This window comes from Anopheles coustani, chromosome 3, assembly GCF_943734705.1.
Source record: "Anopheles coustani chromosome 3, idAnoCousDA_361_x.2, whole genome shotgun sequence".
Classification (NCBI taxonomy): Eukaryota; Metazoa; Arthropoda; class Insecta; order Diptera; family Culicidae; genus Anopheles; species Anopheles coustani.
The window spans coordinates 68,924,229-68,945,089 of record NC_071288.1 but is presented as its reverse complement, the minus strand read 5'-3'; the positions used below and the strand labels follow the sequence as shown (position 1 = coordinate 68,945,089).

At 44.3% G+C, this 20,861-nt stretch overlaps 4 protein-coding genes across 10 annotated transcripts in view; 2 read left to right on the top strand and 2 right to left on the bottom strand.

Annotated features, from left to right (window-relative positions):
- The window catches only part of LOC131272743 (MOB kinase activator-like 2), a 164,969-nt gene that overhangs the window by 105,396 nt on the left and 38,712 nt on the right, over positions 1-20,861 (bottom strand). The window lies entirely within an intron of this gene.
- On the top strand, positions 161-3,759 carry LOC131272742 (uncharacterized). The gene is made up of 5 exons (XM_058274587.1): positions 161-317; positions 412-806; positions 879-2,131; positions 2,207-2,368; positions 2,432-3,759. Exons 1-5 carry the CDS (start codon positions 292-294, stop codon positions 2,603-2,605), a joined length of 2,010 nt encoding a protein of 669 aa, XP_058130570.1. The 5' UTR covers positions 161-291; the 3' UTR covers positions 2,606-3,759.
- On the bottom strand, positions 4,206-17,814 carry LOC131272738 (mitogen-activated protein kinase kinase kinase kinase 5). 3 transcript variants are annotated; one of them, XM_058274575.1, is made up of 15 exons: positions 17,143-17,814; positions 16,245-16,665; positions 13,496-13,594; positions 13,127-13,425; positions 12,987-13,053; positions 12,862-12,913; positions 11,862-11,900; positions 9,477-9,822; positions 9,246-9,414; positions 8,580-9,168; positions 7,834-8,027; positions 7,672-7,763; positions 7,468-7,594; positions 7,256-7,382; positions 4,206-7,172 (listed from the first exon to the last, which is right to left on the bottom strand). In XM_058274575.1, exons 1-15 carry the CDS (start codon positions 17,251-17,253, stop codon positions 7,064-7,066), a joined length of 2,841 nt encoding a protein of 946 aa, XP_058130558.1. In that variant the 5' UTR covers positions 17,254-17,814; the 3' UTR covers positions 4,206-7,063. The 3 variants fall into 3 exon arrangements, with proteins under 3 accessions (XP_058130558.1, XP_058130559.1, XP_058130560.1); XM_058274576.1 differs by having other exon boundaries at positions 9,249-9,414; XM_058274577.1 differs by lacking the exon at positions 11,862-11,900.
- Positions 19,450-20,861, top strand: part of LOC131272741 (protein enabled) — a 33,801-nt gene continuing 32,389 nt past the window's right edge. For all 5 annotated transcript variants that reach the window (XM_058274585.1, XM_058274584.1, XM_058274583.1 and 2 more), the window contains exon 1: positions 19,450-19,605. The gene's annotated coding sequence lies outside the window, so the exon portion shown is untranslated. The remainder of the gene's footprint in view (positions 19,606-20,861) is intronic.

Here is a 20,861-nt window from a genome sequence, read left to right as displayed (position 1 = left end):
TTATAATTTAAAAATAATGGATTTTGTAGAATTTGTTTTCATGAAACGTAACGAACAATATTGAACTAATTCGACTGTACCGAACCCAGTAAAATTTATCCGTCAGTTGATTGACAACGTCACGAGAATGTTTTTCTTTCGACACATTCTGCAAATACCGGTACTGCGTTTAGCGCTGCATTTTGCAACAGGATCGTGATTCGCAGCAGTGGAGATCGTTAACGCAGAAGGTTCGACGCCTATAGATATTTACGACTTTACTTTTACTATTGCGAGACTGCGACGCGCAGCATGGCAAGAAATATGAGCAACATAGAGTAAGTATATTGGTTTTTCTTCTAAATTGGCATTCTTGTGTCTCGATCGGCTCCGGTGCTTACTAACCATTGAGATGAACATTCTCGGGAACAGGCAGGAAACGATAGCCAAATCGTTTCGGATCGTCACCGAAAAGGTGCACATGCTGATGAAGGTCTGGAAGACATTTTTCGACGACATCTGCTACCTGGACTATATGACGTCGCTGCCCGAGAGCATTGGGATGTTTTTGAACGAAATTTTACAGCTCACAATGCAATACTGCACGCAGAAGACTAACGAGATTCAGGAGCTGCGCGCCAAGGCAACCCATCTGCAGTACGTGCTCGATGGGAAGGTACGCCGGGAAAACTGGCTGGACCAGCAAATGCCGCTCGATCGTAGAGTGATGATCCTGCAGCAGGAAGTGTTTGCGCTGCGAAGTAAAGTCAGCGAACGCAGACGCCAGCTCGATCAGTACGTCGAAGAGCAGACAAAACTTTGCAATGGTTAGTATAGCCAAAGAATATCGCATGTGTTCAGCAAACATACGGCTATAGATGTTTCTTCGTCTCATTTAGAACTAGGAAATGACAGACCAAACCTCAAACACTTGTACATCGAGGACGAGACGGGCGTCCTTCCTGACAATCAAACGATGGCCTTGTTCGGCGAGTACCTTAACAGTTTGCGGCAGGAGAAAGCATTGCGAAAGGCACGCATCGATCAGATTCAGCAAGACTTGCGGGCGAAGGCAAAACAACTAAACTGGGAACCGCGCAAACCGGAGCAGCAAACCCTGTTGAACAACGCAAATCTTCCCCCCACTGCACAAACCATTGCCAAACTGGAGGCATTGTACAGTGTGGTGTGCCGGTTGTTGGGGGGCAAGCTACAGCAGCAATGGCAAACGAAGTCGTCCACATCGTTGCGCGAAAACCCATCACCTCCACCCCCACCGCCGTCGCCGGAAGGGGAACAAGCGGTTGCATCTTCATCATCGCTGCAACAATCAACACTCGAGAAAACACTCTCACAGTTGCAGCTCGATACGGCTGACCACAAGAAAAGAGGCCTGTTAGAGGTGAACATCAGTCGATATCAGCAGTTGCATGCCGACTCGTGCGCTGATCTAAGCCGGGAAGGCATCATCGCGTACATATTTCGGGGTATGCAGTGTAACATTAACCTCTGGTGGGACCGGTGTCTCATCGCCGAAGACGACCGTAAACGCAGCAAGGTTCAGGTGCAGCTAACAAACCAAGACGAGCAGACCATGGTAGCGCTTGTCCAGCAGCAGAAGGAACTGGAGGCCTTCTACAACGAGAACGAGCGAATCTTTCAACTCATCTACCACTGGTCGGAAGGGTGGAGCATGTACCTGCGGCTCGAGTCAAGCGGAGGAGTCTCCGGGACTAAAACGAAGAAGAAAGCGAACATGAACGACGTCGAGAAGAAACAGCTGCGCCAGGTGAAAGAACAACTGACGATGATAGAGAGGGAGCTGACGATAAGGTGTGCCGAATACGAGCAACGTAAAAAGACCATGTTTACCGTGTTAGGCCAACCGGCAATGGATGTACTGTGCACGCTGAAAGAGCAGCGGAAGGAGTTAACACTGCCCGGTGACTCTAAGCGCACACCGCGTGTGGTCAATCGGGATGTATTGCGACTGGAACAAATCGACAGTGAGCAACAGGTTGGCGACAAGGCTAATCCATTGGAACGTGAGAACGTGGACACAACCGACACCAGTAGCGACAGCGAGGCGGACGATACGCGCGACGATGAGCTGTTGCAGGAAGCGTTTGCATCGGCCTCAACTGTAATCAAAGTAAGCTTTTCATGGCTAGCTGAGTACATAAACCACAGTGTTCTAACGTTTTCCTCCGTTTTTTCTATTGCTCAGAAAAGTCGGACGAGCACTGAGAACGGTGCCCAGCCAAAGGGAACCCTAAGCGCGCTCGATCATCAAACAAACATAAACAATAATATTTCGCCAGCTCGGGAATCCACGACCCTGCCATTGTCAATTGGCACATCAGTGATAAAGAATCCCAAGAATCGTGAGGTAGCACATCCATCCGCTCTATAAAACAAATGGACAAAAATTAATGGTTTTATTTCTTTTCAGACTACAAAACTTGCCGAAACATTGAAAGACAAATCAGCATCACCGATCGGAACCCGAAACAATGCCGGAGTAGAGAACCCAAATGCCCGCACAGTTACAGCCACCTCTCCTGCTACCGTGGACAAAGTACGCTCGAAGCAAAGCGTAAAACGGGAACCGTCACTCATAATTTAACGTTAACATGAATTCATGGGATCCGCGAAAGCCGAGATGAATGCATGGAAACATTTTATACACATTTTGCAAACGGGAACTGGCTTAATACGGAACTTAGTGCCTTCATACTGTGGAAACTCTGTCGCGTTCGCTCTATCTCTTCTGAATACTGCCTTTGAACCATTGTCTCTATTTTTCTGCCATGTAATCTTAAATCCCTAGCGCCGGAGTTAATGCAGATTCCATTTAACTAAGAGGAGGGAGAGACGAGGTGAGTGATAGAGAGAGAACATGCGTGTTAAGTTTATACTAGGATGTTAAAATAATAATTTCATATCATACCATCTAGAATGGGCAGAAAAGATAATTGAAACCGTTAAGAATTTTTGTTTTTCAATTGACCTTCACTTCGGGAAAATGGTGGATTTTGTTGGCAAAAATAGGATTGGCGTTGTCCTGCTACAAACAAGCTAATTTTTGTAGTTTTTGCACTACTAAACCGACATTTCATGTGGATGTCAGTGCATTTCCTCCAGTGAAACCCGCATTACAAGTTTCTTGTCTCCAGTGGCTAACGTAGGTTTCTATTAGGATTTCAAATTGTACCATGCTGAAAAACACGCCTTTCACTAAACCGAACATATAAATTAATCTGGTACAGTATCGCCAATATCAACCTCTTGGGAATACGGCCTCGTTAGGCGGCTTCAGATTTCAGACGATCGTCTGCCTCACCGGAAACACACGTTAAAGATCATTGGATAGTTTTACGCGTAGGCAACGGAGTTTAGGACGAGTTCAGCGTTGAAATAAATAGAAACGTTCAAAGAAAAAAGAACTATGATACGTTGGGGATACGCTTTAGTAATTTTTTTTCTTTCGGGCCAGTTTATGTTTGGATCATTTTTTTAATGCATTATTTAAACTCTTTATTCATGCTTTAACGGGTACTATGAAAATGGGTTGTTCACAACATTCTTGCGATTTTTGTTTTCATCCCCTTGCGCGCGATTTCAACAGCGACCAATAGCGTGACAAGCTAGGCAAAGGGTAGGTTCCTTGGAATAGTTTAGCATACGTAAAGTACATACGTGAATTGGGAATGGAATTGCCCCAAACGGATACGAAAATAGTTAACTAAATTCAATTCGTGTGATGTATTTAGTTGTAACGATGATCTAATGGCCTTATCACACTGGTCACCAATGGTGGCATGGAAAAAGCACTGGATTGTCAAACGACCATCGAAAACGAATGACATTGGAGTGGCTGGGGGTCCGTTGGTGAATAGGCCTACCCGTATCACCGAGCTGTCATTGTGTGGAGTTTGCTGTATCTGGCATGTTAAGCTTGATTTGAAAGTGATTCATGTTTTTTAATGTTATTAATAATCAATTATAAGCATAATAAGATTATAAAATTTCGGTATTTTAATCTTAAACTGCCGAAAACCGCAAGAACCGAAAGTGAATTATATAAACTCCCACTCCCAGGTGGCCTGCCTTATCACACTACCAAGGGGCACCATTGTGTCAAACTGGATGCCAAAACTAAATTTTGACAGTTCGGTGGCTTTGCAAAGCCACCATTGGTGACCAGTGTGATAAGGCCATAACGAATAAAAATTTCCGATACCTTACATATCACGGTAGTGTTCTGCAATGATTTACAATTTAAATGATTTAAATTTATGGTACGTAACGACCCAACCAATCCAGCTTATCGCTTTGTTCGCTGTTGAATCTTATACACATGCACACTGACTGACTATAATATGGCCACGCCGTCCACTCCGGTAGGGTATCATTTTTCTTTATAATTTTAAACAGGAATACATGTTTACCCAGTGTTAGTTTCTTTCTCGCCCTCAGCCGATACCATCGATTCAGATTACCGGTGTAATGATTCCTTGACGGTCTGAAAGGGCGGTGGATCAGCAATTCTTGGTCTAAACTTGTCCCATCCATACAGTTGTATACCCTGCTTGCTACGATCGACTTCCTGTTACATGCTTCTAGTCACAAAACGTGTGGCTTTCCTTTATACAATCTACTACTTTAGTTTTTGTGGTTTTTATTAATTCTGTCGCCTTCAGACTCACCTATCTTTACAGTGCCTTGTCCGCGTCCCAGTAATGGGCCCGGTTTGGACAACTTCGTAAGTTACAAAAAAAGGGTTTTCTATGCTAGTATCTTCGATCGTTTCAATCAACCGCCGGTTGGTGTACAAATAATTTTGCTTTTTCAAATTTCTTAGTATTACCTAACCATCTAAACACAGTTGCACTGACAACAGAACACAACCTGTTGTGACTTCCAGGCGGGATCGGAGGTGCTGAAGGAATTGGGCTTCGATTGAACGAAAAACTAATACGTAACGTAAATGACCGCACCTACGTTGGATAGTAAATCTTCCGGAAGCGTACAATCCTATACAAATACAACTGCAACTCAGGGGTCCGCGAACTGTTAGAATGCTTGGAAACAATGGAATAGATGTTGGGGGAGAAAAATGGAAGAATCCTTCCCAACAAACAGTATTAACGGTGATAAGGAAAAACATAAAAGAATACCAATATATGGTTTCTTTGGAACAGTATTTATACGATACAGGGAATTTCCTGACGGTTTGTTGTGGCAACTAAAGAATAACGAAATATACTAGAAATATGCTAGTGCTCGCTGCGAGCTTTAAAGTATCGTTTGGTTAGTGTTCATCTTGTTTTTGTCTCTCTTCTCGTCGTATTGTGGCGATTTAAATAAGAACTGTTTCGAAATTGTCTACCGAAACAGCACAAGACAAAGCTTTGTTCTACGCAATCAAAGTATGCTATGGTTTGCCGAAACCAATAACTTACAAACGCATAATCTTAGTCACCTATGCCCATCCTAGGTTCGTGCTGTTCAAGATTGACCCGCAAAACAACCTACGCCTACTAAACTGAAGCTGTTGTTATGCATTTGATCATACTGGCTTTTTAGTCATTGTCGGATTTGAATGTAGCTTGTATCTCGTCTCATGTCTTTTTCCCCCTTTTGTCGATAGTAAAGTTGCCACGGCTCTACTAGGGATCAATTCTACTAACCTGAACTCCCTGCATCCTTTTTTTTAAATATCGTTTATTAGTAGATTACATTATGTTTCTATTTTAATTGCTTTCTTCTTGAATTTCCTGCTGGGTTGTTTGTGTTTATTTTTCGGTGATCCCGTATACCCTCCTTTCCGGGGTTTCCACAAGGTACACCCAGTGTCCCGTAAGACCCCGTATAGGAAACGGGAACACGCGCAAATATCGGAGTGTATGGTGACGGTATATGTCCTTGTATTTATGAGTAAATGTTTATCATTTCTGAGCATTTAGTAGTTGAACGTGTTTTTTTTTAGTTTGGTTGTAGTAGAGTCTGTCCCTCTGGTGGATTGCTTTCTGCTCTCAGACACATTCAGAATAGAAGAGGGCGGGTTGTATTATGGTTGTAAATAGTTGTTCCACCGGACCGGATCGTTTCCAATACCACGATGCTAGTTCGCTTACATCTTTTAGGAATCTAGTTATGTTCTTCCAGCATGATGATAGAGAAATGAGGATGCAAATGTGTCCTTTTTTGTTACAAAAATATACTCTAGAGAAATACTCTTCCTTGTTTTCATCCTGTTTGCCCTTTTGCATCGATGTGTATGTCCAGTATGAGAATAGTGGGCCGTGTCGAGTGGAAACTGTTTTTCTTTGCAAATTATTTCCAGTTCTGTTTGGTTTTGTAGTTTTAGCTTTTCGCAACCTACTACTTTTGTGTTTCTGCGTTAATTGGGGTATCACCTTTAAACGAATACGAATACGAATTGAATGTATAGCTCCCGCCATTCCGTTACTCTACTTGCGCGCTAAAGATTTGTTACAATGTTTTGCTTGTTGGTAAAACGGAATCAGAAAGAAAATCTTACACTCTCTGTTGCACAAATCAACTACCATTCGATGCCACCGATCAACAGGGTAGAATGCACAAAGATAAAAAAAAAACTTGCTCAAATCTGCCTCAACTACTAATAATACCGAACGGAGGGGCCGGAAAGTTAAAACAAAAATGTATACAATAAAACAAAGGAGTTATCATAACGTGTTAATACTTTTGGGACTACGCAACCACAGTCAGAGATTTGATCCGCTAGTTCCGGGTGTTTCAGTTTGCGCGTTTCATTACATCTAGCTCGCTACAAACGAAAATCAATATCAAATCACTTGTCGCTGTTGCATGGGAAACCATGAGACTAACGATCGGTTAAGATCGATTACTTTCCTTTACCTTTTTTATCTCTCGCTTTCACCCGTTTTGTTTTCTTCCTCTTTACAACGGTAGCAAATGTGGAACAAAAGAAAAGTACGTCCAAATAGTCAAACCGATCAAGATCTTACGCGCTATTTGCTATCGCTTTTTTAGCAGCGATGTCAATCCTTCGAATGGCTCCGCGTGGCGAATGGCGTTAATAGCTCGCTTCGTGCCCGGCCAGTATGTACAGATCGTGCCCGACATCGTTTGTTCCTTCTGCCGATTCCGCGCGTATGGTGCGACTTTGCAGCATCACCACTTTGCTGTGAAAAATAGTTAGAGATCGACAGCGGTTAGAAGGCGTTTAAGGGGGCAGGGGGTTCTCGGGCGGGGATTTGTAACGTACTTGTCACTTCCGATAAGCTCGTAGATGCGGCTCGGGTCGGTAATCTCCTGCGTCACTTCGCCATTCCTTAACGAGCGGCCCTGGACGCCGTATTTGTGAAATGCTAGAACACTATCAGCTAAACAGACTGCAAAAATGAATGAAGGACAATGTATTGAAATGATTTAATAAAAATAAAACAAAGGTCTAATAATTTGAAATAGCAAACTCACCTATACTTTCGATTACAAAACTAAATTCCACGCGTGATATCAGCTTGCGGCTTGGCTTTGGGAAACCCTGAATGTCGACGATTTGCACGAACCGATCGTAACACACTAATATTGCGTCCTTTTCGATCTAAGAAAAAAGGAAGAAAAACCAAAGGAAAATATGAGGACGTACGGCACACAATTTATCACATCTTCTAACTATACCTGATGCACTTTGATTGGTCGTAGAGTATCCCGCCGGTTGATGACCGTAGCCATACCGTCCATATCTTCCACCGTGTTAAACCAACTGGATGCTGCAATGTGGCCATACCACGAATAGGATGTTAGTGTTGGCTGGTGTGAAGCCCACTTTTTTTTACTTACTATTGTTGGTATTGATCAGGTCCAGCTTGAGCGTATCGTTCGGGCCCTTGCGGACGTTCACGCACACGATCGGATACTCCAGCTCCGGTGTGATTATCATTTCGAACACGTTCGAGTTTGCACCGTAGTACTGGATGTTGCCGGATGGCCACTCGCACTGCTTAAGCAACATGAATTTGTTTAGCGGATCGTACCTGAGATTGGGATGGATAAAGGTGGTGGAGAGATTGAAATAGAATTAGTAGGGATATAGGAAGATCAGGAATATTCACTTAAAAAAAAGGTTCTCTGGAAAATACTGATTAACAATTAGACATTCTATAACTATAAGGCTTTCGAGCGTTGTACCGGGGAAAGTAAAAACCTACTTTTGTACAACGGCATCACTAAAGTAATCTGTACAACAATACCCTATTGCAATCTATTAACAAGAGAATACATTGAGTTGGGATCTTGCCCGAATACATTTTGCAGGTATTTTTTACACTTTTACAAATGCTGCATAAAGCACTTTTACAAATGCTCAGGCTTTGCCATTTCTAAAGACTTTTCGAAACGTCGCTCGAGACACCTTTACATAATTCTGCTAGCTCCTGTGTCTTTAGTGGAAAGATTTATCTCCTCAGGAACGTCTTGAGCATTTTTGCCTCAAACATCGAACCGTTTGTTTCCAACTTGAGTCCCAACATTGCGTCTGTTGGGTTTCTTGTTCTGTTTCATAGTTTCACACTTATCACTGTCCTTACCATTGCATCAGAAATATGCCGGTCGCCATGGAACCGCACAGGTATTTGTACCCATTGTACGGGTTGCGCGTGACGCAGCACTGCATGCATCCCTTGGTGTCCGGCACCTTGGTGGTGAGGGCGAACTTGCGCGGTACCAGCTTCTCCGGGATCTTCTTCATGTGCATCGAGAAGCGGTGCGTTTGCTTGGAATGTAACGCCAGCAGGTCGTGTCGGTAGAGCTGCGCGGTTTTGCCGGACAGCGACATCAGGATGTCCTTGATCACGTACAGCCAGACGGTTCGGCGCGGGTACAGCTGCTCGATGGCCGCGTCGTGCAGCTCGTTCAGGTTCAGGTTAAAGATGCCCTCCTCCGCGCCGATCAGCAGGTGCTGATCGCGCGTCTCCGGGTGGATCCACGAGGCGGTACAGTGGATGTGCAGCGGGCAGTCGTTGAATACCTTCGAGAAGCAGGCCCCCATGTGCACCTTTGGCGTCGGGGGGAGCCCGTTTGAGACGGGCCGGGGTGGTGTGTGGCGCCGGGTGCGATGGTGTCGCTTTGGCGGCACCGGTGGCGTGTTGTTCAGCAGATCCGGCTGCGATTCGCTCGCTGTAAAGAACACAAAGTGTATGGTTTTATTAGTAAGCGGTGTTCGTTCTCTATCGTTGTTGGAAGATAATTCCTACCACCCTCACTGTTGCCATCGCCATCACTTAAACTACGCTGCCTGGAAGACTTCTCCAACTCCTTGAACAGTTCATTCAATTGGTCCATCGAACGACGCTTGCTACCGTTGTTGCCACTACTACTGCTACCGTGTTCCTCCGACTCACCCCTGGCCATTGCTCCGTTTTGCTGCAAATAAAATATGATTCGAATTAAAACCGATCCAAACCATCTATTCGTGCCAAACCTACCGCATTCAGTTGCTCCAACCGTGCGGTTAGCTGATCCATATCGGCGTAGCTCAACGTGGAATCATCGCGACCATTATTGTCATAGGCTGTGGCCCCCAACATTGCGCTACCACCGCTGCTACCGCTGGTGGTGTAGCTCACGATACCGTCCTCGTCATCGTCGAGCATCCTTGACCCACCACCGCCTCGACCACTCACATCTCCGACCCCAATGCCGCTACTACCGGAAGCACCGGAACCGTTTCCGGTGCGCATCTGCTGCTGCTGCTGGCCATTGCTGGACGAAGAAGTCATTCCATCGCTAGCGCAGGCCAGCAAGGAGTTATCGTGCAGCGGTAGGGTTCGCCTGGTGGCGCGGGCGTTGGAAGTGGTGAAAATGGTTTAATTTTGCATTAACGTTTTCCCACCGCCGGAAATCGATCCGTTAAGAGGGGAAAAAAATACATAAAAACGCATCGAAAAAGAGAAAAAGAGAAGACCAAAGGAACTGGGTCATTTGCTTGCACCGATAGCACATGGTTTGTACTGATATAGCTCAACCTAGCAACTAAACCATAGTTAATATAAACCGTGCGAACACAAAAATAAATATGGCCTTACAATGTACTTGTTTTCTTGTGCAGTGCACGCAGCGTAAATGGGCGGGAGATTCTTGGGAAAGGTGTAGGCTTAAATAGGCTTGTTTAGAAACAATTCAATTGTACTTATTTTGCCGTTACAGTACATATAAGAATACAATGTTTAAATACAGTAAACTCTTGATTATCCGCGATCTCTCTAGGTTTTCTTATTGTTTCTACGGGGCTGTTTTCATTGCCGAATATACGTTTAGTAGCTTAGAAATGTTTAGTTAAAAAGAAAATTATACAAGATGAAAAGCGTTAAAATTTACCGAACGTTAAATTATTTCCCAGAAGAATGAGAAAAAACTTGATCTGCTATTCTTCAACCAAAAACTGGTAACTGATTGTTGTACCTAAAAAATATGTATTTTTTGTGTTTTTTTTAACTTTTTGCTGATTTCAATTGCTTTGTTGGTATTTGGAACATTTGCACAACCTCCGCTTTACAGCGGATAATCGTGAGTCTACTGTATTTGGTAATCCGAGTTTTCCCGAGTTTTTCAGAGACAATTATTCATCAAATGGAATATATAATTTGTAATTGAGATGACTTTTAGGCACTTCGAAAATATAAAAAATGTACTGGTCTTCGTTAGTCTGGAAGCCAAGTACCCAGCAAAAAGGCATTATAAGAAGCAAGCGTTCAAGTCTCTTGCAATTAAACACGAAGCACTCAAAGGAGAGATACGATTTAGCACATTGCAAATAAATTTTTCGTTACAGAAAAAAAGCTAAACAATTAAACACACCGACAACAAAGCATCGTTTAAGTGGAGTGACCAAGTCCGCATATGCAGTATCAGTTTGGCAAGCAGTTAGAAAGAAGTTTCTCCGAGGTTTGTTTAGCAGAGCTTTTACGTAGTGCTTTCATAGCGTTCATTTTTTCGTCCTTTACTATCGGTTAGAGTTTAACATTCGAGGGGCCAGGATTTTTAAGATTACGGTTATGTTGTTGATGAGTGTGATAAAAGCTAAATTTTAGTTGTTGTAAAATATACTAATTCTTAACGATAGTGATCAATGTTATATTAGTAACGCTACTGAGGGAGTGATACGAACGGGGCCAAGATGCAACAAATGATATGACATACAGTGTCAGGTGTTGTAATACTGTTATCCTTCCAATGGAGGTATTACGTATTCTTTTGCCTTATAATATGTACCTCTTATCTACTCGGAATGTGTCGAAATGCGGGAGGGGTGAGAGTACTATGTAACGCATACATATTTGACTATAGGTGAATGAGTGTGCGATACGCGGATGTGATAATTGTAGTTGAGTTTTAATGTGTTGGAAACAAATATATATATATGCATTAGAAGGGCACAACTAGCAATATGAAGGTCCCGCACTCGAGCAAGTATCAAACAATGCGCAAGAAAAAGGAAAAAAATAATGTTGATAGTGAATGTGATTCATTAAAATCTTCCACCGGTGCACAATCAACTGCACAATGATAGTCAAAAAAAGCTACTCCTAGGCGCACCGAAAACCCAAACACATTACACCGGAAATGAAGCTAGAGAAACGAAGAAGCTTGTATTCTAAATACAAATGCGCGAGGAGAAACAACGTTACGGAATGGGAAACGTTTTAATTTTCTAGGTTTTCATGAGTCTCTCGGGGGTGTTTCTCTTCCTTTGTTTTTTTACTTCTTCAATGGAAGAACCCCGGTCCGGCTGGGAAAGACGGGTGATTGAATGAAAGATACAAAAATGCGGGACGAAAAGGGTTTATAAGGGCGATGCGGATGTCTGTTACCTTATCTTCAACTCCTCGTCTATATAATGCAATAGACTCCTAGAAAAAGAAAACACAGAAGAAGAAATGGCACCAGTTTCAGAAACGAGACAGTAACGTGAGTTTTGAAGGTTTTTAAAATGAAAGAAGATCAGATCGGGACGAGGACATTTCCTCCGGTAACGATGTACAAAACAAAACATGTTTCCAAGCACATAGAGTCGCTTCGCAAATCCTATTTGATACGAATGATTGACAATGGCAACCACCTTTACGGTATAACGCAATTTAGATGACTGTGGCGTATGGTTTGTTACTATACTGATTTTGTGTCTGAAAGAGTGGATGTGTGGAGATTTTTTCATGAAGTTTTCCCTCCGTGCGTCTTATAACTGTTTTCCGACCTCCCCTGCAGGGCATAACGAGTAGTGAGTGTCAAGACGGGTCAGTCATTTTAGCATGTGTACCGACGAACATTGGTGAGGGTATGGGCATGTGTAAGATAGATGTGTGTGTGTGCCCCTTCACGCGAGGGCGTCTGTTGTTTCCACAAAAAAAAGCTGGTAGTACCGATTTAGCTTAGTATAACAGTGTGCAAAACAGTGGCTTGCATTGGGACGGTTAAACACCTAAATGTCTTTAGCACATTAATGTTGGAAAAGGGGGGCAAGATTCCTGTGTGTATTATTTGTTGTTGACAAGAACGTTATGTTACTGCTGGCAAAACGTATTTCCTGAGTTCGGCCGACGAAAAAGCAGAGCACTAGCCAAGTTAACTACTAGCACTGAACCACTAACGCGAACAAGTAGATTGCTTTTGTTCTACACAGTCTAAGCAGCTTGCAGGGACCCAACGTGAGAGACAGTGGGTTAAATGCTACCGTACGCTTCAGTTACGCCTTCGGGAAACGATCGACGCTAACGAAGACCAAACCTATCGATTTACGTGGAGCTGGTTGCGATTCCCACGCTGCCTGACGAAGGGTGGCAAAACATCATACTGGCCCCTAAAAATACTTACATATCACTCGGGAGTGTTTCTGGACTAGATGAACGCTCGTTTTCCAATGGTTCTAAAAAGCGGGGAAAGGAAGGAAAAATTAGTTCGCTAAAACATCGGTTTTTTATTGCCCTAACCGTACTCACTGCAATGATAGACGGAACTAGAGGAATGCATTCGGCTCGTTATTCGCTGGGGTCCGTTAGCGATGGCCTAAAACAAAGTAAAAAATATGTTAAAAGGAAATCCTTAATGCACAAAAGCTTCGTGCCCCGTTCAAACGTACTCCTTCCTCTTCTGTGTCCTGGTAGTAGTAGCTCGCATGCGGACTGTGATACTTCTGCAGCAGCTCCTGCGGCAACCGGATCGACATCTCCGACTGGAAGAACGCGTGCTGCAGCAGCCGTTCCGCCGTTGGCCGCTTTTTGGGGTTCTTAGTAAGGGCCACCTTTAGGAAGGAGTGAAAGTTCGAACTCCAGCGATCCTTCTCCTTCAGGGTGGGCGGTTTGAAGCCACTCTTCGACATCAGGAAGAGCGCCCGCATCGGGTGCAGATCGAACATCGGTGGTTGCAGTTCTGCCAGTTCTATAATGCCGGATTATTTGCGAAACATGAGTCAAATGGGGTATTTTATTGCCTTTAAACATTAGCTTACCGATCGCAGTGATACCGCATGCCCAAATATCGCACAGATGATTGTAACCACCCTTGCGCTCCACGGCCGCCACTTCCGGTGCCATCCAGTATGGAGTACCTGGTAAAAAAAAGGAATCGTAAGGGAAATTGCACCAAAGTGAAAAATTAGATTTTTTTTTATTGAAATATCGTATTGTTTGACGAACAAGATACCTCGCATAAAAATATAACTGATTAGAATGAAGAAATTGTTACTGAAAAAATAGCAGTCCAACGTAAAGTAGTTCCCGGCATAATATCTCCCCACCGCTGCTTTCCGAAGTAATAATCTTTGATGAAAAAGATGATAAATTGCACGCATTTCGTACGTAATACTAACAGTCTTTTTTATACATTTTATGAGAAGTTTTAATCAAGCAAGTATGAATCACGTACACAAAGAGATTGTAAACAAATGTGGAGGTACTGTTACTATCCGTAATCATTGTAATCTTAATCACAGTAGTCATTTTTTTCCCCCAATTTACCAATTGTTGAAAAAAACCATGCACCAGTTATGCATGCTGCTTGCAGTTTCCAGGGTGACCCATATTAAAATATCTGCGGCAAACTTTTTCTTAGTAACCGTCAGTAGTTGGCTATGATGTTTAGTTTAAAATTGATGTTTAGTTTTAAATTAAACTAATTTTTGTAGCTACGAACATTTTTATTCTGCCTTCCTTTTCCTTAGTAATTTATTGCATTCTACTTTCATGTGGAAATCGGAATATAATGAAATATTCCCCATATAGTGCTGGAACAACAAAGTCCAATACATGCGCGAACTTCCGTATCTTTGCCCTATGGCGCTCCAATCGGTTGTCACAAGAAATGGCTCGTTTCCAGTATCACCGCCACAGGCCAGCGCTCGAACCAAAAAGCTACTCCACCACGGGTTGGCTTATCTTATCTCGGGGCATAGGCAAAGAAACGAACCGCATCGGTTTTACCCTCCCATTCCCGTCTGGGTTATGCTAATTCGAAAGGTGCAATAAATATTGTGTTAGCTTCCACCGGAAGGCAGGCTCCAGTTTTATTGGGGTATTGTAACATTTTTTCTTCGCTGGCATAAAAATATGGTAAAAATATGAAAGATCATACTTCGATTTGTTCCACGAGACAATCAAGGACATTATTTTGTTTCCGGTAAAACCGGTGACTGGCATTTAACACGAATGCGCTTTCACATCGACAAGGACGCGCAGCATTGATCGTAGTTTTCCCAAACGAAAGGAAAAACTATGCATTAAATTATCAAACACTCTTACCCTCACTGCACTGGCTGAACCTTAGAAAAACCCCAACCCCCGCGCACAAAAATGTGGCAAAAATGATGTCGGGTGGTTCGATATTAAAACCGTTTCAACACCTTCCACACACCCCGATACCCCATTTCCGTCCAGTCCAGCCGTCCCGTGCTTGTGAGTGGCGATGAAGAAGATACATCACATCCATCCGTCACGCATCGCGGGTCACCATTTCCTTCGGCGTCGGAGGGCACCACAAGCGGTAAGTGTCGAATTCATACTACCACCACCTTTCCGGAGCCGCCTCCACATCGCGAGCGAGCGTCGTCGTCATAATTGTTTCAGTTTAGTTCATTCATTTTTTGTTGTTCATCTGCCTCGTGCAAGAACGCCAAACACGAACAAACACGACCTTAAGGTTATATTGGGAGATTAGAGTTTTGTGCGAAACGAAGTGACGTCTTACTTCGACAAAGGCATCAAATTCGATCGGAGTAGAAAATAGAAAGCGCAATAGTGCACCTGAGACTCTATCGTAAGAACTAAACCCCATCAAATCGCTAATAACTGATACGGTAGCAAAATGAGACGAGGAAATTATCACCGCCACCGCGCTCCGAAGCAGCGGACACAAAAGCGCGGAACCGGACAAAACACCTCCTAGCATGCACGTCCCGAAGCCAGGTCTCGCCGGGTGGTGTAGCGCGTTAATTGATAAACGAGCTAGAGACATATGCGAAACAACCGTAGCAAACCGTAGGGTTTTTGCAAATATGGGGGCGCAATTGTAGGTTGTACTATCTCCACGGAACAAAACTAAGTACGGAAATGAATGGATACGCTCGGAAACACCTTCGTCCCCATTGCATACCCACCAAAGGTGGGAAGAGGTAGCGTCGAATTCTGGTTTCGATTTTTCGATGAAATTCAGATTGTGCGAAATCGAAAACCAACCACTTCCGTCTCGTGACGAATAAGGAACCGGGCGAATTAGACCCTTCGTATTTTCCAAACATAGGCCCCAGTGCGTGGCCCGAACCGCACATGATAGTAGGTGGTGTGCGTGATTGTGTAATAATTTTCAACATTAAATCAACCATATCCAAACCGCTTCGTTTGGCCCGGAGTCCGGTTCATTTGCAGACTGCCTATCTGTTGCATGTTTTTCGAAGACCCACCAACGGCGGGCTACGTGAAAGATCCGTGGAAAGGTGGCAAAAACAACCCACCCAGACAATCTGAAGTGTTGCCGCAGGCGCAGGAATACATGTGATACCGGAAAAGCGATCGATTGATCAATTGCATCAATATCAAATTACAATCGTGAGGACGTGGACTGTAAAACTACCCGATCAGCCCTATGTTCGGTCGGCGATACTGTTTTCAAGTGAAAGTACTTAATGACACACTCGACCGGTTCCAGTACCGCAATGGGGGAACAGAAGAATAGAATCTTTCACCCCGTTCTCCCGTTGAGCTTACCGATGAAACTTCTCCGCTTGTTGATGGTGGCCGTAATTTGGGCACTGACTCCGAAATCCGCCAGCTTCACATCGCCCCGCTCGGTCAGCAGAATGTTCGCGCCCTTGATGTCCCGGTGGATTTTGCCCATCGAGTGCAGGTACGAGAGACCCCGCAGCGTTTCCCGGCACATGTACGCGATCTGCAGCTCCGTCAGCGGCCCTGTAACCTGGTAGATGTCCTGGAGGCTGCCTCCGCCGCAAAACTCCATACAGATCCATAGCTTATCGTGGCGCATGTACGACCCGAAGTAGGAGATGATGTTCGAGTGGCGGCAGTCGCGCATCATCAGGATCTCCTGCTGGATGATCTGGATGTCATCACCCGGCTCGAGCTTGATCACTTTTATAGCGGCCAGCTCGTTCGACTGTAGCTTCTTTGCCTGTGGTTTGTGAATGGCAGAATAAAGGTTCGTTATAATAGAAAAGCAGTGTGCGTTTTGGGGGTGGAGGAGAACGATGGGTGGGAATGATGCGTAAAGAAATGTAATTATAACCAAGCCATAGAAGCCGGGACGCCACGGTTTGCCCTTTTGCTGGTGAGTGCAACGATAATCCCGGGGGAATAAACTGTAGCTAAAATTATCAACAAGGAAATCGCGATCATCTGCATACCAATCGTAGTACGCACCCTGACGACAGTGCGCTAGTACGCGCGCCTACTAAGAAGTTTACGCATTCGGGGGAATTGTTTCTCTTTGCACCGATTGGAATGCAAAGTGTGCCAAGAGGGTTCTCTCACTCGCTCCAGAGTTCTCTCGCCTTTCTTCGCCTTACAAGGCCATCGCCAGCTCCAAGTGTTCCTTTGGGAGGGGGCGGAGGAACGGATTCCGGAATTTGTTCTGCAACTGCGACCTCACCTTGTACACATCGCCGTACGTCCCCGAGCCGATCTTGTGGATCAGCTCGTACTCGTCCTCCGGATTGCGGAGGGAGATAGCCGAACTCAGCATGGGGGTTTGATGCGACATTCTGCCAGCATTTTCCACCTGGCCTGCTCCGTAGCGGATACCGGATGCGTACGCGTAACCGAACACTTTTGCGCCTTCTTCACAAAGTGCCAAGCCTGTAGAGGGCTGTGCGTATCGCTACCGAAAATCGAACAACGGCCCAGACACTGGATACGCGAGGCACTGGCGTCCCAAGACGGGAAGAAACTGGCCAACCGCACTGTGTGTGACGATAATTAGTTGCTTCTTCTTGCCACCTTCGGGATGGCCGCGGATTTTCTGAACGCACTGGTAAACCTCTACAAAGGAACAACAAAACACGCAATCGAAGTCACTGTGCTCGTTGCGTTGTTGTTGCGTGTGTTGTCGCCTGATTTTCGCACGCACTGTTCCACCGAAGGAAAGCCCCAATCGGAAACAGTCGCACTGTTTAACACTACGACGGAAAGCACGGCGCGAGTGGAGCTATGACGAACATTCGACGAGCACCGAGGAACAATAGACAAGACCTCCACCGCAGGTCAGCTCGCACACAGTGGCTTAATGTTTCACAGCTGCACAATAATTGGCTCGCCCGTTCGCAACACGACTAATTAAAACAAAAAAATCCCCTATGCTCCGTGTTTTGACAGTTTCTGTCAAAACTCTCCACCACCCCCTTCGACGAACGTTGTTGATTAAAAAACGTTTGTTATGCATAGTGCATCCATATGGGAAGGTTGCAGTTGAGAGCAAATCCTTGTAAACGCTATCTCTGTTGCGCAAATGGCAGCTTTGGGAAATTGATCACTGTGACGTATCAAAAACGATATACGGACAAGATCCTAGAATGGGTGGCGGCTCAGTACAAGTGTTGACAACAACCGTTTCTGAAGGGAGTTTCACGTTGTTCTTTGTTCGCGCATGCTGGCCCAATTCGAAACAACCGAGCGTCTCAAAATTTTTATTTTTTACATAAAATACATTATTTTATGCAGAATTCCATTAAAAAGAATACTGATGTTTGGTAAAGTTGAAGCTTTTAAGTATAATTTGATTTTGCAAGATTAAATTAAATTAATTAATACCAACTGCCGCACAAAATAAGAGATTGAATATTGAATGTTGATTAGAAAACAAAGTTCAAAGCACCATAGATCATGCGAATAGGACTCATTGGTGGATATAAATACAGAAAGTGTAAAAAAACAAACATAAGCCACTTCGGAAGAATCACATCAAAGCATGTAAACACTCGATGTGCAGTCATTCTTGTGTCAAGAAAATACAACATGGTACAACCTGGTATGTTTACTCTATTTTTTTCATAAATTTATCGAAATAAATATAAATTCAATGCAAGGCTACTGGAACGAATCAATACTTGCTTCGATAAGATTTATCGCCACAGCTTTTCATGTCCTGTTCTATGTCCTGTGGTAATCTACCTTTGAATGCTGTCAATTTTCAAACATATCGCGCCATAGGTTCGGTACTATGGTCATATAATACCTGATAGGATTGGTGTTTTATATCATGGTCCATTTTATATTTTTATGAAAATGAATTCTTCTTCTTCTTCACTTCGTCGAGGATTTACTCCAGTACGGCTATTGAATCCAGCTTCCTGGGCCTTCGCAAGCTAACCTGGAGACATAGACCTCTTTAGGTTAAGGACTGGCAACTAAAGGCCATATGTCCTGATTTTCTGTGGTTTTCGATTTTCTGTAGGCGTCGCCTTTTGACTGCCACCATGCGGCCAGGAGCACTGCTAGCCAACCACGCTAGTGCGCAGTCAAAATGCGGCTGTTCACCCGCCGTAACGAAAGGAATATTTCCTTCCGTTTGTCAGATCGCACGAAACTCGTGATCCGCTTGATTACTCAAACAGCACGAGATGTGCGTCGGCTAGGATTTCTCTGACTTGAGCTCCAGCTCGGCGGCACCACGCGGCCGTGCCTAAGATAACCTTACTTTTCAGCTAACCCTTTCAGGAACCTCGTGCACTGCTAACCATCCGCTCTGATGCGACGCCGAACTGGAACTGATGAAAATGAATTGAATCGTTATTTACGAATATTATTGTTTGGGTTATCATGAACTCCAAGATGGCGCCTGTCTATCTGTCAAATCGCTCTATCTGGCTCAACCTGGGGAGTAACCTGGGGTTTCATGTTTCATGTACTACTGTCAACTGCATTCATGTCAAATGATTCAGTTGTCCGTCACAGACCGAATAATAAGGTTGGATGGGAATAGTTTGTCGATGCCTGTTGGTCGCTGTCGTTTTTAAAGTAGATGCAAACATGCTGTGATTTAGTGGTGCAGAACGTTTCAACGCGATATCGGCTGCCGGAGGAAATATTACAATCTGGCATGAATTCGTGAAGACAGGTTCGTGCGTACTCGAATTATTGTAAAATTGAAACACAGTGGAGTTTCTCTGTGCATCGAATGTGTTGGATACGCAAATGGCAGGCATTAGTTTTACTTTACTGCAGAGTGGTTTCTATTCTTGAAGAAATACGTGAAAATTTGGTGAACAGTTTAAAACGGACTAGTTTCGACACCATTCCCTTTGCTCGTTGACGCCGTCTTATTCGATAACCGTGTTGTATATTTGTGTGTGTAAGCGGTGCGCAGACGAATGGAAGAAAGAAGTTTTCCTTGAACGTGCAAGGAGAAGAAAATAGAAGGGAGACATAAAAAAGCAGTTGTTCGTCCCATGGTAAAATGGCAACAGACAGGTCAACAGATCCTCGAGTCAGTACAAGCAAAGCCCAAACTGAATGGGTCGGTGTATGTTCTGCTGCACAGCATATAACCTCGACGCATATGGACGCCTGAACTCCGCGGTGGCAACTGCGGCAAACGAAACAAAGGAAATTTCCCTATGAAAATCCTCCATGCTCCTGCTAAAAGACTGATGTGTGAGCCACAGAACGGCAACGAAACAAGCCGCCGCCGCGGTGTCCGATGTTCTCAGACCGGTTCCGCGCCGTTAAGGTCAACAGTATGCGAAACTGCCGGGGAAGGGAAGAAGAAGCGGAACCGCACAGCGACGCAAGAAGAACTAGCTGGACGAACAAAAGGCAAAACAATTACAATTTCTTTCGCGACCGCCAAAGCATGTTTTTTGTCCATCGATGGGAAAAGAAAACTGCAACTTTAAATAATATCGCTTTTGCACGTGTGTCACAACCGGGAATTATCGAACGGGGAGTTTCCCAGGTGTGATCGCTCTGTTCATATGCACATTCGAACCCTCGCTCTCTATCTCTCTTTGTCTGAGGGAAACCCTTCTAAGATTCACCGTCTTCAGAAGGATCCAGAGTGATCTTGAGACGATGTGGTGCTGCGCTGCGGACTGCTGGATCTTTTCGTATCGTAACATTAGATTCTCGTTGTTCAGCGTACAGTTGCAGGAGGTCGTTGGGCACCGGTGAAGGTAGGAGGGTATATCTTTTCGAATGTTGGCCTCCTGCGCCGTCGCTACTTGCGTTTTTTTCGGGTCGTGCTATTCGTCGCAGTGTTCCAGTTTACTGCTTGTTAAAACCATCCGGGTTTCGGTGCAACGACGAGTTTGTGATTTTCAATGGGAAAACGAGTTGAAACATTTTTCATCATTGTAGCTTTTGTTTTTGCTTAAT

Excerpts from the sequence above, each read along its gene's own strand:
- LOC131272742 (XM_058274587.1), top strand. The coding sequence starts at position 292 with ATGGCAAGAAATATGAGCAACATAGA. Across the intron at positions 318-411 it reads AGAAATATGAGCAACATAGA|GCAGGAAACGATAGCCAAAT; the intron begins GTAAGTATATTG and ends TCTCGGGAACAG. Across the intron at positions 2,132-2,206 it reads CGGCCTCAACTGTAATCAAA|AAAAGTCGGACGAGCACTGA; the intron begins GTAAGCTTTTCA and ends TCTATTGCTCAG.
- LOC131272738 (XM_058274575.1), bottom strand. The coding sequence starts at position 17,253 with ATGTCGCATCAAACCCCCATGCTGAGTTCGGCTATCTCCCTCCGCAAT. Across the intron at positions 13,054-13,126 it reads AGGACACAGAAGAGGAAGGA|GCCATCGCTAACGGACCCCA; the intron begins GTACGTTTGAAC and ends ACTTTGTTTTAG. Across the intron at positions 9,823-11,861 it reads GACGAGGAGTTGAAGATAAG|GCGAACCCTACCGCTGCACG; the intron begins GTAACAGACATC and ends CCGCGCCACCAG.